This window comes from Mytilus edulis, chromosome 2, assembly GCF_963676685.1.
Source record: "Mytilus edulis chromosome 2, xbMytEdul2.2, whole genome shotgun sequence".
Lineage (NCBI taxonomy): Eukaryota > Metazoa > Mollusca > Bivalvia > Mytilida > Mytilidae > Mytilus > Mytilus edulis.
Window position 1 is genome coordinate 51,717,788 of NC_092345.1, and position 13,179 is coordinate 51,730,966.

The window sequence follows — 13,179 nt, forward strand, 5'->3', positions numbered from 1 at the left end:
CAAAAATTACAATTATAGATCACCACACAGCCTTCAACAATGAGTAAAATCAATGTCCATAATCAGCTATAAATATTACAAAACAACAATGCAAATATAGAACAATTCAAACTAGAAAATTTCAAATAGCCCTCAGTAGAAATGATCCGAAATAGTGCAATACACAGATTATCAGTTTTGTGCATACATAATTATATTGACTGAAAAGATTCACATTATGACTGACTAAATTATGCTATTACTAGATAGTAATATCTATTAAACCGATTATCTTTACTTTTCCACTTTAAGGATGAACTACATATTAAGTTCATGGTTAATCATGAAGAGACATAAAAAAAGAAATATCATTTTTTTTGTTATCTGTTAGAAGTCAAGCCTACTAAAATGGTACAGCCTCGGTGGTTTAGTATTCTTATAGAATATTTTGCATTATAATTGAATATAAAATCTATGAAAAATTTATATGTGTTTACATGCATACGTATGTGTTTAAGTCGACTTCTGCGGGTGTCTGCAGTGGCGGATCCAGGGGGGGGGGGGGGGGGGGGGGGTTCCGGGGGTGCGCACCCCCCTTTATTTTTGCCGATCAATGCATTTGTATCGGGACATATGTTTTGCACCCCCCCCCCCCTTTGCCCTGGGTGCCCTGGGTTAGCACCCCCCCCCTTTCGAAAATTCCTGCATCCGCCCCTGGTCTGGGACATTCTTAATACAATGTATCTTGATATACAAAAAGCAACATGGATTTCAACCAATATTTTGTCTTTTCATAATTAATATCGAAGTTTAATTCGGTTATGTTACAAATATAGCATATACCATACCACATCAAGAAGGGGGAAAACATTACAACTACGATGACAAAACAACTAAAAGCAACACGGTAGGGAGGAATAACACATATTGTTGTGTATGTTTATTGGACATACTGTACTTGCTAAGGCAGTATCATATACTTGCAATTATTTTAGTCAGCTACAGCTATTTAGTGGACAACAAACTCCTGTTTTGACACATCAAGTAATGAATGAGCAAGATAAATAAAATAACATGTTTAAGGTTTGAATTATAATTTTTGCAGGGTGGAACGTTGCCTCCAGTATTGTATATTCAAGCGGACAACTGCTGGCGGGAAAACAAAAATAAATATGTTTTATCGTTTTGCGAGTTACTGGTGCACATGAAAGTATGTCAAGAGGTAGACATTTGATATCTTATAGCCCACAGTAATCATACTACTGTTAGATAATAGAATTCCTATCTAAAAAAATTCAGGGAATACAATCATGACAATGGACACACGTATTTTTATGCCCACCTACGATAGTAGAGGGGCATTATGTTTTCTGGTCTGTGCGTCCGTTCGTCCGTTCGTCTGTTCGTCCGTCCGTTCGTCCGTCCGTCCGTTCGTCCGTCTGTCCCGCTTCAGGTTAAAGTTTTTGGTCAAGGTAGTTTTTGATGAAGTTGAAGTCCAATCAACTTTAATCTTAGTACACATGTTCCCTATGATATAATCTTTCTAATTTTAATGCCAAATTAGAGTTTTTATCCCAATGTCACGGTCCACTGAACATAGAAAATAAAGTGCGAGTGGGGCATTCGTGTACTGAGGACACATTCTTGTTCCTACTGAATTGATCGGTGATTCCTCCTACCATTTTAGTAAGGGTCGTATCATTATGTATTAACATGAATAACTGTATCCAAATGAACATGATGAATAAGATATAATAAAGCGAGAAAATATACCGACGGAGAATCATAATGAAAAGTCGATTAAAATAAATCATCTCAATATTCAACAGTAAAACAACTAAGACAAACCATTACATAATAATATAAAGTAACTCCAATACCACCGGAAAACTCGGTTAACAGCTCCTCGAGGGACACCCGTCGTATTTTTAGACTAACTGAATTCATGATATGGAACACCGTCCCTGAAATAATGTATCAAGTGTAATATATAAATACTCCACATACATCCACTATCATGACTGTCGCAATATTGCTTCAGAGAAATGTCAAAACAATTAGCAAAAGAATGCACATACAAGAATCGTAATGCGGACAGTTTTAAAATATAAATCAATATAAAATTTGATAGAATTTTTTATGAAAATATTTTTTTTTGCAGGTTCACCTTTCTTTTCTGTATGTTGGACACACACATGAGGATATTGACGCCGGTTTTCAGCAAAATAGTAGATTCCCTCCGTCGAAATGACGCAGAAAAAATCCCTGAGCTTTTGGATCTCTTACCAAATCCAAGTAACTTAATTTGGCAATACGATATTAGGAACTGGCTTCAACCATTTATTGCTGATGTACGGAAACATATCAAGCCATTACATTATAGATTTACAATGGATGAAGTATCTAATAAGATTAAACTGTGTTACAAATCCAATCATGCGGGGCCTTGGAAGATTTCAACAAGTGGAATGTTCATGTTTAACGATAAAGGTGAAGTAGAATTGCCAAAGGGTGTACCAAAAGTATCCACGCCAGTTTTTGACAAAATATTTATCGAAAAAATTGAAAGTGGAATTAATGACTGGAAATGTCTCTTCACGGATCAAATGTCAAACGCGTTGTCTTTGCTTGCTAATATCACTGAGAAAACTAAATATTTATCTTCTTTTCAAATTAAATATTTTTCATTTGAGCAAAACATCTGGACGTTTTATAAGCAAACTCAACTCGAAATCGGTAATTGACTACTTTATAATATTTATTTGTTTTTCTTTAATCATCAACTAACAACATTTAAGGTCGAAATCAATCGTTGTTTTTTTTTTTATGTATTTTCAGGAAATACGAAGAACATGACAACTAGACGCACCATATATAGCTCATATCTATATGGCTATATATGTCAAAAGAAACAGATATTTTATTCTATAATACAGGAACTAATAGAACTCATTTTCTTTTTTGATTTGATTTGTTATATACATGAGGTATCATATTTGTTGTGGCTATTTTACCTAGCAGTTGAACAACATATGGTTTCAACAGCAACAGTACAATTATGTTTTATTCAAAATAATGTGCATGCTTTAATATGTAATTTTCAAGAGTTTAAATTTTCTACTTGTGCTGTACTGACATTAAACAGTTTGTAATTATGTTTTCTCTTGAAAAAACATTGATTTCTATCTCGTTTACTTTCCTTTAATTTGATGGATACACGAATACGTGGTAGCGTGATCACCCCGAGTGCGAGAGGTCGAAGTTTGGAACCCGGCTGGATGAAAACGGAGACTTTAGAATTTGTATTTGTTGCTTCTCCGCTTAGCACGCAGCATGAAGGAGTTTGATCAAAGGATTGATTGGCTCGAAGTGATAATGCTATGTCCGTTTCGGTGGACTGTTATCTTATGAACAACGTGACGGTTGTCACATGTGAAGCAGTATTTTCTTCCCTTTCGGAGTTGCCGAGATCACCCCAAGCTTTTGGTGGGATGCGTGTTGCTTGTAGGTTTTAATTTCTTTGACGTTTCTTACTCACTATTGTTTGTCTTTTCTTTTGTAGCCATGGCGTTAGTTTACTTTCGATTTATGAGTTTGAATGTCCCTCTGGTATCGTTTACTCCTCCTTTATGAATTAGCTTGTTGAAAATCCGACTCTGCGTGTGGTTCAAGTGAAAAGTAAAGTTATTTTTCATGTTACATTAACTTGTTCTTGTCCTGAATATGCATATTTATTTCCCACTGGACAGTGCGAATCCCCAAGATTCATCTTTTATTTCGTATTTGAATGTTTCAAAGTCATTTAAAGTCTTGCACATGTACATTAGTTAGTGTTAATTATGACCTTCAAATCTAAGGCCCGCTATCTAACTTTGCAAAAAGAATTTAAAGCAGTATTTTCATTAGCTTGACTTGTTTGCAATATAAAAAAAAATCAGTTGAAAAGTGCATTGAGAATCACACTGCTTTTCCAAGCTTCACCTGATAAATGTTCGTCATTTTTATATTCAAGATTGACATTTTTAGACGGAAAGTAAATCTTTGCAAAATGCTGTAGAAATGGATAAATACACATAATGGGGACATTTCCCCATTCCATGTATATTTTTTATTTCTTCGACATAGAAAATGACCAATTACACAGCTTGTTTTAAAGATTATTTTCATGTGGGGAAATTTCCCCAATATTGTTAAGTGTTCACGTATGTGTTGTCTTCCTGTATGGATGTTTTCCCACTACTTGTAATTTAATGGGGAAATTTCCCCATTTCGTATTCTTTTATCACCATAATGAAAGTTATATTTAATTTGGGGATATTTCCCCACTTTATTCATGATGTTAATTACAGTTACTTACACATACTTCTCAAACTTATAATTATATTTGAAGAAAAGTGGGGATATTTCCCCAGTCTGAAGGTCTTTTTTCTGGGGATATTTCCCCAGACTAAAGGTCATTTTATTCCGGGGATATTTCCCCATTTTCATTTATTTTTAAATTCATTATGATAATAGATGAGGAAAAATTTCAATGAGTTTCATCATTCTTTGTTGCTGCATGAATATAAAGTTAACATCAGGTGTAATTCTGGATAAATTTTCACTAATTTTTAGCAACTGAATCGCCTCGCTTCTTCAAATAAAGATGTTTTTTACAATAAACGTTGACAATCTTTTTGTTTACCGAATTTGAAACCACACTAAAAAGAGAATAAAATAGATTTTCTCTTTTTCAAATAGAACGCGTTCACTATATATGAAGCCACAAATACTTTTTCAAATATCAGTTAATGTATTATATATCTACTTTGCTAACCCTAGATTAATCTTGACAGTTTCTGAAAATTCTTTCAAACAAATAACAAGCGGTTATATATAGTTCATCAATTTAAGAATTTCCTATTTCAATTACTGATACAATTTTATGCAGATGTAATTTCTGTACGTTTTCTCTTTTAAAAAAAAAAAGCTTGATTAGGATTCTACAGTACTTAGCATGATTTAAACTGTAGTACAATTAAAATGTGCTCATGAATGTGGGCTCTTAGTGTTTCCAAGAGATGAATGAGACAGAACTTATAGTTTCTTGTTTTAAACAATAAACATCAAATGTTCCATAGTGGATGGTAACTTACAATGATTGGTGACACTTGTGGAACAGAAACCAAACTATTTCTGTGTATTGTTTGTTCATCTTTTCTTTTGAATCTGGTTTTATTGGACCATCTTCCACCCATGTTTTTTTTTATTTCCAACTTCGTATTTAAATCCTCCCTTATTTTTTCATATAAGCACAAATAATTTAATTTTGGATGAAACGAACACATCTTCTTATTGGCTGGAACTTTTTGGCTATCAGCTAATAAAAGTAACATTGTCATGTGACTGTGACATCATCAATGTTCTTTTCATGATTTGCTTCATGAAAAATGAATTTAGTATTATTAATTATATTTAGGAACTGTTACAGTAGTATTTTGTTACGTCTATTTGAAATAACATCAAAAAGGTGATACACACTTTTATATAACCAGCTACACAGGTTATTAAAGTATGTACTACATTATTTATGATATTTTTCTTCATGGACAGAAAAAATAATTCAGTCATTTTTTAAAGAGTTTGTCCTATACTTTAGTAGTAGCCAATCAACAGTTCTCCATACAAGAATTTCACCATAACCAGATTTATTAGGACTTACCAGAAATATTGACAGAATTGGTTCCTATAACTTCATAGTAGTTATCTACACCAATAGATCTCCACACTATAAACTTCAAAGTTCCAGGATTTACTGGGAAAAATTCCCAATAGGCAATTAATCCACAACATCTTATGATGTCTATATCATTCTTCAACACTATGGCATTTCCTATAGCAAAAATTCAGATATTTCAAAATATAATTAGATCCGGAAAAGTCCAACACATTGGCATTTTCTAAAATAGCATACATAAGATTATCTATAGTTTTGAAAATGATGGGTTTTCCCAGCTAAAATCTATTCAAAGGGGATAACCCTGAGAAACTTCCTACAGTTTGAAAGACCTCATAAATCTGTTTCTATCACTATTTTGCGTATTTTTCCCTTGTTTTTTTTTGGTTATTATTTTTCAAATCAAGCTACTGGCTTGGAATGACAATTATTGTCAGAAACTAATGGTGCACTTGATGTTATCAATTTAAACATCAATGATGTCAAAGGCAAATTAGCAATAAACAGATTATCAAACTCCTGTCAGTGACCTTCAATGAGATTGAGGAAGAGAAACACACTCTTGTTTGAATTTTGAAACACCATTGGTTATCTTAAAATCATTTTTTCCCTAAGCAAAGTAAAAATATTATGTCTGCAATCTCACTCAATTTTGTTTAAGGAAAACCCATCTAATTCAAGCATCTCAAGTTAGAAAGATTTAAGGAAAATTTCAGAACACACTGATATTAAAAAACATATTGTCAGCGGTCTTTAACCTTCAATTTTAAATATATTGAACAATTGACTAATTAAATCACTTTGGCATATTTGTATTTCTGTTTAGACAATTGACAGAGTGCTTGTCTTACTAGATGTTAGTATGGAACGCATGGTTATATTTGGCGAAAGTAATAAGGATATATCTTTTCTATAGTAAAATATACAGCAAGTTATAGCAAGATTACAAATGCAGAATTATAAGGCAAAAACTATGATGAAATCAAATATCAAATAGTACAATTTGTACTCATGAGGAATGTAATGGGTGGCATCGCTTTTACCGTTTATGAGTTATTCCCCTTTTAAAATGGGAAAATTGTTAATTTTGTGGTTTCCATTTTCTAACTTTAGTTTGCCACAATCAAACCAAAGAAACGAAATATGTACACTCATAAATAAAGGAATCATGAGTAACAAAACTGTAAACTGATAAGAATGAAGCTACACAAGAGATAATTTAAAAATGTTTGATTTTTGATTAAGTAAGGAATATAAAAAAACCTGGTAATGTTTAAAGTGTTTCACTAACCTTCATCAGTATCATTTTCAGCAGTTCTCATGGGCACTTCATCACCATAAATAAATGTTCTGTCTTCACAATCTGTTAATTTGTGAAAGATATTATAAAAAAGAATGTGTCCATAGTACACAGATGCTGCACTCACACTATCATTTTCTATGTTTAGTGGACCATTAAATTGGGATAAAAACTCTAATTTGGCATTAAAATTAGAAAGATCATATCATAGGGAACATGTGTAATAAGTTTCAAGTTGATTGGACTTCAACTTTATCTAAAACTATCTTGACCAAAGACTTTAACCTGAAGCGGGACGAACTGATGAACAGATGAACAGATGAACGAACGAACAAATAGAAGGACGGACAGACCAGAAAACATAATGCCCCTCTACTATCATAGGAGGGGCATTAAAAACCTTTACAGGATTTTGAATATACTTTTGGTAACATTTTTTTAAGGAAACCAATTCTTTCAGAATTTTTTGTTTGTTTGAACATAAAAAAAAATGTCTAACTACAAATATCATTTGATTAATATTTGAGAGAATTTATTTACATGTAATGATTTGGAATGGTAATGGAAAAGTAATGTAATCTACTAATTTATCACTTCCCAAATTTGTACATACATAGGCAGATCAAGGAATGCCCCCCTTTTTTCATCGGAAAAATTTGATTTATTATAAAGGGAATCATAGAAGTATTGCTGTAGCAGGCACCCTCTTATGGCAGTCAGTGGGCCTCCTTCTAAATGTTCTGGATTCACTACTGACATACCTATTTTCTGTTTTTATCCTAAAGCACCCTTTAGATATTGAAACTTGTTAATCTCATTAAATTACTGCAGTATATGTATGTGAAAGTTTTAACAAGTACTTACATGTACAATAACGATGATTCCCCAGTAATAAACATTCTCTCGTCTCCAGTGTATGGGTTTCGTCATATCTCTGTCCACATCTGTTAATGTACCCATCTTCTGTGTCAGATTCTGTATCATCCTTACAAATACGTGTTCTTTCTTGGAATCCTCTATCACATGTCTGAGAACAGTCTGACCACTCAGACCATTGAGTCCATTGAGGAACTAGGAAGAAAAAATCAAATTTATGTACGTAAAAATATGATTAAATTACAATATTTTCCATTGCAATCATGTCTTTGTCATTTTTCAGTAAAAATATTACATGGACTGATTAAAAATATATTTTTTTTAAATATCTAAACATTAATTGAAATCTAATATAATGTTATGTATACAAACAATCAGGTCTTTATTAATTCCCAAACAGTACTACTAAAGGGTTTTGAAGAATAATTCACTTAAAACAAAAAATAATTGACACTTGAGAACTTTTATGATTGATTACTCTTGACAGTGCCAACAAATAAGATTCAAGTAAAAGAAAATCAAATCAACTTTTTAGAGAGCAAGTAGTTTAAATCTCAAATCAGTTTTTTTTCATTAAAACTCAAATATTTCAATGCTTATACCAATATAAGATATATATTTGAGGGGGGATAGGAGGGGTCCTGATCCCGAAATCCCGGGCTTAAAAACACGAAATCCCGAGGTCCCGAATTTAAATTAAGTAAATCCCGACGTCCCGAAATCCGAAAATAAGAATTCCCGGATCCCGAAAGGGTCAATCCCGAAATCCCGAGCTTAAAAACACCCGATCCCGGAGTCCCGATAATGGTCCTATCCCCCCTCATATTTGTTGTCATTTTTAATGTCAAAGCAAGAAGAAAAAGACTCACTTAAGCAAGTATAACTCCATCTCAAGACACCACAAATTGAAATAACTCTGGTTGTGTAATATCTCCATTTTGTAGTTGTGTAAGAAAGCCATCCCCAACCACTGCGGTGATATTCCAAATAAGTTTCATTGACCGTCTGGTACTCATCAGTGTAACAGGGATACAGATTATCACTAACCAATACACTACAATCAAAATGGTTCTCACAATCTGCTTGAACAACAGGAAGAACCCAATGAAATGGATCCTCTGTGTTATAGTCCCATGCACAGCCATCTCTGAAGTTACTTTTAGTAATGGCTAATGTACCGTTGGTATCATAGATATAACATGTAGGATCAAAGTAGTCATTTCGACATGTTTCACTACTATCTGCAAATAAAAAAATGTAACATAATAACCCAAAGAAGTAATTTTTACAAGCCAGTCATACTTTCTATAATAAAATATCTAAAGGCTTCCTGTGTCGCTCATTTGTTTAGGAGCCCGCTTAAGGCCAACTCTGGGTGCAGGATTTTCAGCTGTGTTAAAGACCCATTGGTGGCTTACACTGTTTTCTGTTAGTTGGATTGTTGTCTCCATGACACATTCTCCATTTCCATTTTCTATTCTACTTGGAATGATTGAGAGCTTGACAGCTTATATAATTATATTAATCTTATGTTATGAAAATAGGGACCCACCCTTCCCCCCTATGCCAATGGTGCTAAACACTGCCTCATTTCAGCCTGCCTGCCAACGCTTGATATGGTATGACTTATATAACGTCCTAAATCAAGTTTGGATACACCCAAAGGATTCAGCGGCCAAATAGAACATAAGGCAGTGTTGGTTATATATCTAAACAAAGACAGGTTTGGGAAAACTAACCATAGTTTATTAAGTATGCATGTAATTATTTCAATTATACAATAATTGAACATAATGCTAAATGAATTAAGGCAAATACAAAATGTAAGTAATGCATGAATATCAAAGATAAATGATGTGTAATAAAAACTGTGGTTCTCCAAAATAGAACTCCAAACCTACACTGTTTCATCGGTAACTATTACGCTGTACCACACGAGTTTATATCTTGAAGTCCTCGGATTAATCACTGTATTCCTATCAAGAAGTTTTTTCACAGATGAAATCACACTTTCGTTAGAATCGTAAATTCATTACATAGTACTGTAAATGTAAGATTTCCATCGTACTGTATAGACTGTCCACTTTCGATTGTTAAACTTATAATTTTCGATTGTTAAACTTATAATTAATAAGTATGAGAATAAAAATTTTAAGCCTTAGTTTAAACAAGGTGTTTGCTGCTGCAAGTTATTATTTTGAATGCTGAAACTGCCAATGATGCCAAACGATGATAATTTACTTAAAATCTGATTGGCTAATTAATGAGGCGGGAAATATGAATACTAGCTCTTGATTGGTTTATATGAAATGCCAGACGTATCAACGGTACCTATGCTGCATCCTGATTGGTCAATATGAATAAAGTTATGATATAGAGGCGCAGGAGATATAAACAATGTACATAGTTACCAGATACAATTGCAATGCAATCACTGCCCTGCGATTTCAACCATGATTAATAATATATTTAAATAAAATATCCACATATCTCTAATTCTGTAGCAATCTAACCCTTTCTGAATGCAAAATATAATTTTTTTAAATCAAATCAGCTCACTAGATGAATCGAAATATGCTAACAGGTGTTGATGAAATCAACAACTTTGTGGAAAGAGGAATACACTTGATGGGTTTTTTCGTTTAACAAAAACAATAATTTATTATTCTTATGAGAAACAGATTCTTACATAGTAACATGTGGATTATTAGATTTATCCAATCTTGATAGTTAAATAATAATTTTAAAGTCAAACCCTCAGGCTGGGACTATAACTAGAGGCTCTAAAGAGCCTGTGTCGCTCACCTTGGTCTATGTGAATATTAAACAAAGGAAGCAGATGGATTCATGACAAAATTGTGTTTTGGTGATGGTGATGTGTTTGTACATCTTACTTTACTGAACATTCTTCCTGCTTACAATTATCTCTATCTATAATGAACTTGGCCCAGTAGTTTCAGTGGAAAATGTTAGTTAAAATTTACAAATTTTATGAAAATTGTTAAAAATTGACTATAAAGGACAATAACTCCTTAGGGGTCAATTGACCATTTCTGTCATGTTGACTTATTTGTAAATCTTACTTTGCTGAACATTATTGATGTTGACAGTTTATCTCTATCTATAATAATATTCAAGATAATAACCAAAAACAGAAAAATTTCCTTAAAATTACCAATTCAGGGGCAGCAACCCAACAACGGGTTGTCAGATTCATCTGAAAATTTTAGGGCAGATAGATCTTGACCTGATAAACAATTTTATCCTGTAAGATTTGCTCTAAATGCTTTGGTTTTTGAGTGATAAGCCAAAAACTGCTTTTTACCCCTATGTTCTATTTTAAGCCATGGCGGCCATCTTGGTTGGTTGGCCGGGTTACTGGACACAATTTTTAAACTAGATACCCTAATAATGATTTTGGCCTTGTTTGATTAAATTTGGCCCAGTAGTTTCAGAGAAGAAGATTTTTGTAAAAGTTAACGACGACGGACGACAACATACGCCAAGTGATGAGAAAAGCTCACTTGGCCCTTCGGGCCAGGTGAGCTAAAAATTAATAATTTAACTACATGTATGTTGATTGGATAAATCTGGTAATCCACTGGTATCAATGTCAAGAATCTATATGTGTCCATATGATGCCATTTATTTGTCATTTGATTATAATCATCATTTGGTTGCTGTCTCATTGACACACCCCCACTAATTCATTTTATTTAATAAGTAAATATCTTACATAGACATATATGTGTATTACACTGTTCCCATTCGTTATCTATACTGTCTTCACAGCTACGATTTGATCCAAAGTAGTTCACCGGTGGATTGGTACATTTACGATATCTTACTCTATATCCACCATCACACGTTCTGGTACAGTCATGCCAGTTATTCCATGCTGTCCAAGCTGCATCTCCTAAAGTGACATATAAAAACACTTTATATAAGAATAGAGAAAAAAACATAATTTTTGTTGTTGAAATTGAAGATTTGGTTGCTATCTTATTCATGTAAAACCAACATCACCATAAGGTTGTATCTAACACTACAGGGAGATAACTCTGTAAAGTCGGCTAAACGTTTTAATTACGTTGTGTTGTAAAAGGAATATTAAGCTTGTCAATGATCAAAATTGGTGTTTGTCAAACTGCTATATAACCAGTGTAATTTTTCTGACAAAACAGTTGGTTCAAAATCTTTTAAATTTTTATATTTTCATAAAAGGGTCAAAGTAAATACTTTGACAAAATTTTATGAAAAATTAAACGAGCCAAATAGATTTTAGTGAAAGTGTTGGGTACCACCTTAAATCCATTTAACAAAAAAATAAATCGATGGGAAATCTTTGATGCAACTATAACAGAAAAAAAGTATCAACGCATTTAAAAAATGTATATGTTTTGCAGATAATTATTGTAAAATCAGGTAAAAGGGTCAAATGGCTGTGTTGCATTCCTTAAGGTTTATAATGTGAAAGATCTTATAATGGTAATTTTTATACAATTATTGACTTTTGATGAGGATAATACAATGATTTATCAAAAGAGAAGAAAAACAATAATGTGCATGTTGTCATTATAAAGCTTATTTGCTACATGCTAGCTGTTCCAAATCTCATATTAACCTCTCAAACTTTTTACCTCTAAGTGAATATAATGTTCAAGAAAAAAAGATTCACCATGTTTTAGCCAATAAGAAACCAGTTTGAAGTCACATACTGTGTTGTAAATATGGCGCGAACACAACACAGGAAGTCACTTATGTCTTATATTGTAACGTCAAGACTTTGTGACGTGTCACTTGTATACTTGGGCTTCTTATAGATCGATTACACATATTAGAACTTGTAACATTTTATTACTTAATTCATGTATTCCCGACATTTTGGTGCTGTGACCAATGGATATGAATAAGCTGAAATCGATTAGGAAAGCTCACAGAAGTGTAGTTACAAGACATTTACAAAAAAATCGATGATTTAAAAAACAAAGCAGAGTTAGCCAAGGTAGATCTTTTAGCAACATTCGAAAGTGTGGAACAGAAGAAGAAATTCTTGGAAGATAAAAATCAACAAATTATAAGTGCAATCGATACAGAGGATATTGAAGAAGAAATTCTCAACACAGATGAGTACACTTTTGTATATTCATACAGATTTTAGACAATTGAAAAATCATAAAAATCAGCAGTCTACTTGACGTCATATCAAACATTAAATTATGAAGCACCACCTTTTATTACAACTTCATGTATTGAAAATCAGCAACAGAGTTTTATCGCACCATCCCTGTCAACGTTCAGCAATCAA

General features: G+C 32.9%; 1 protein-coding gene and 1 long non-coding RNA gene across 2 annotated transcripts in view; one reads left to right on the top strand and one right to left on the bottom strand.

The window, feature by feature from the left end:
• Window positions 1-13,179, bottom strand: part of LOC139510901 (uncharacterized) — a 66,018-nt gene that overhangs the window by 29,832 nt on the left and 23,007 nt on the right. Inside the window, exons 22-26 of the mRNA XM_071297449.1 lie at window positions 11,608-11,787; window positions 8,741-9,112; window positions 7,860-8,066; window positions 6,987-7,058; window positions 5,681-5,851 (exon numbers count right to left, since the gene is read on the bottom strand). Coding sequence (XP_071153550.1) covers window positions 5,681-5,851; window positions 6,987-7,058; window positions 7,860-8,066; window positions 8,741-9,112; window positions 11,608-11,787 — 1,002 coding nt within the window. The remainder of the gene's footprint in view (window positions 1-5,680; window positions 5,852-6,986; window positions 7,059-7,859; window positions 8,067-8,740; window positions 9,113-11,607; window positions 11,788-13,179) is intronic.
• On the top strand, window positions 1,848-3,134 carry LOC139512402 (uncharacterized). Its single transcript, XR_011662256.1, has 2 exons — window positions 1,848-2,469; window positions 2,818-3,134. It is a non-coding gene; the product is annotated as an uncharacterized lncRNA (long non-coding RNA).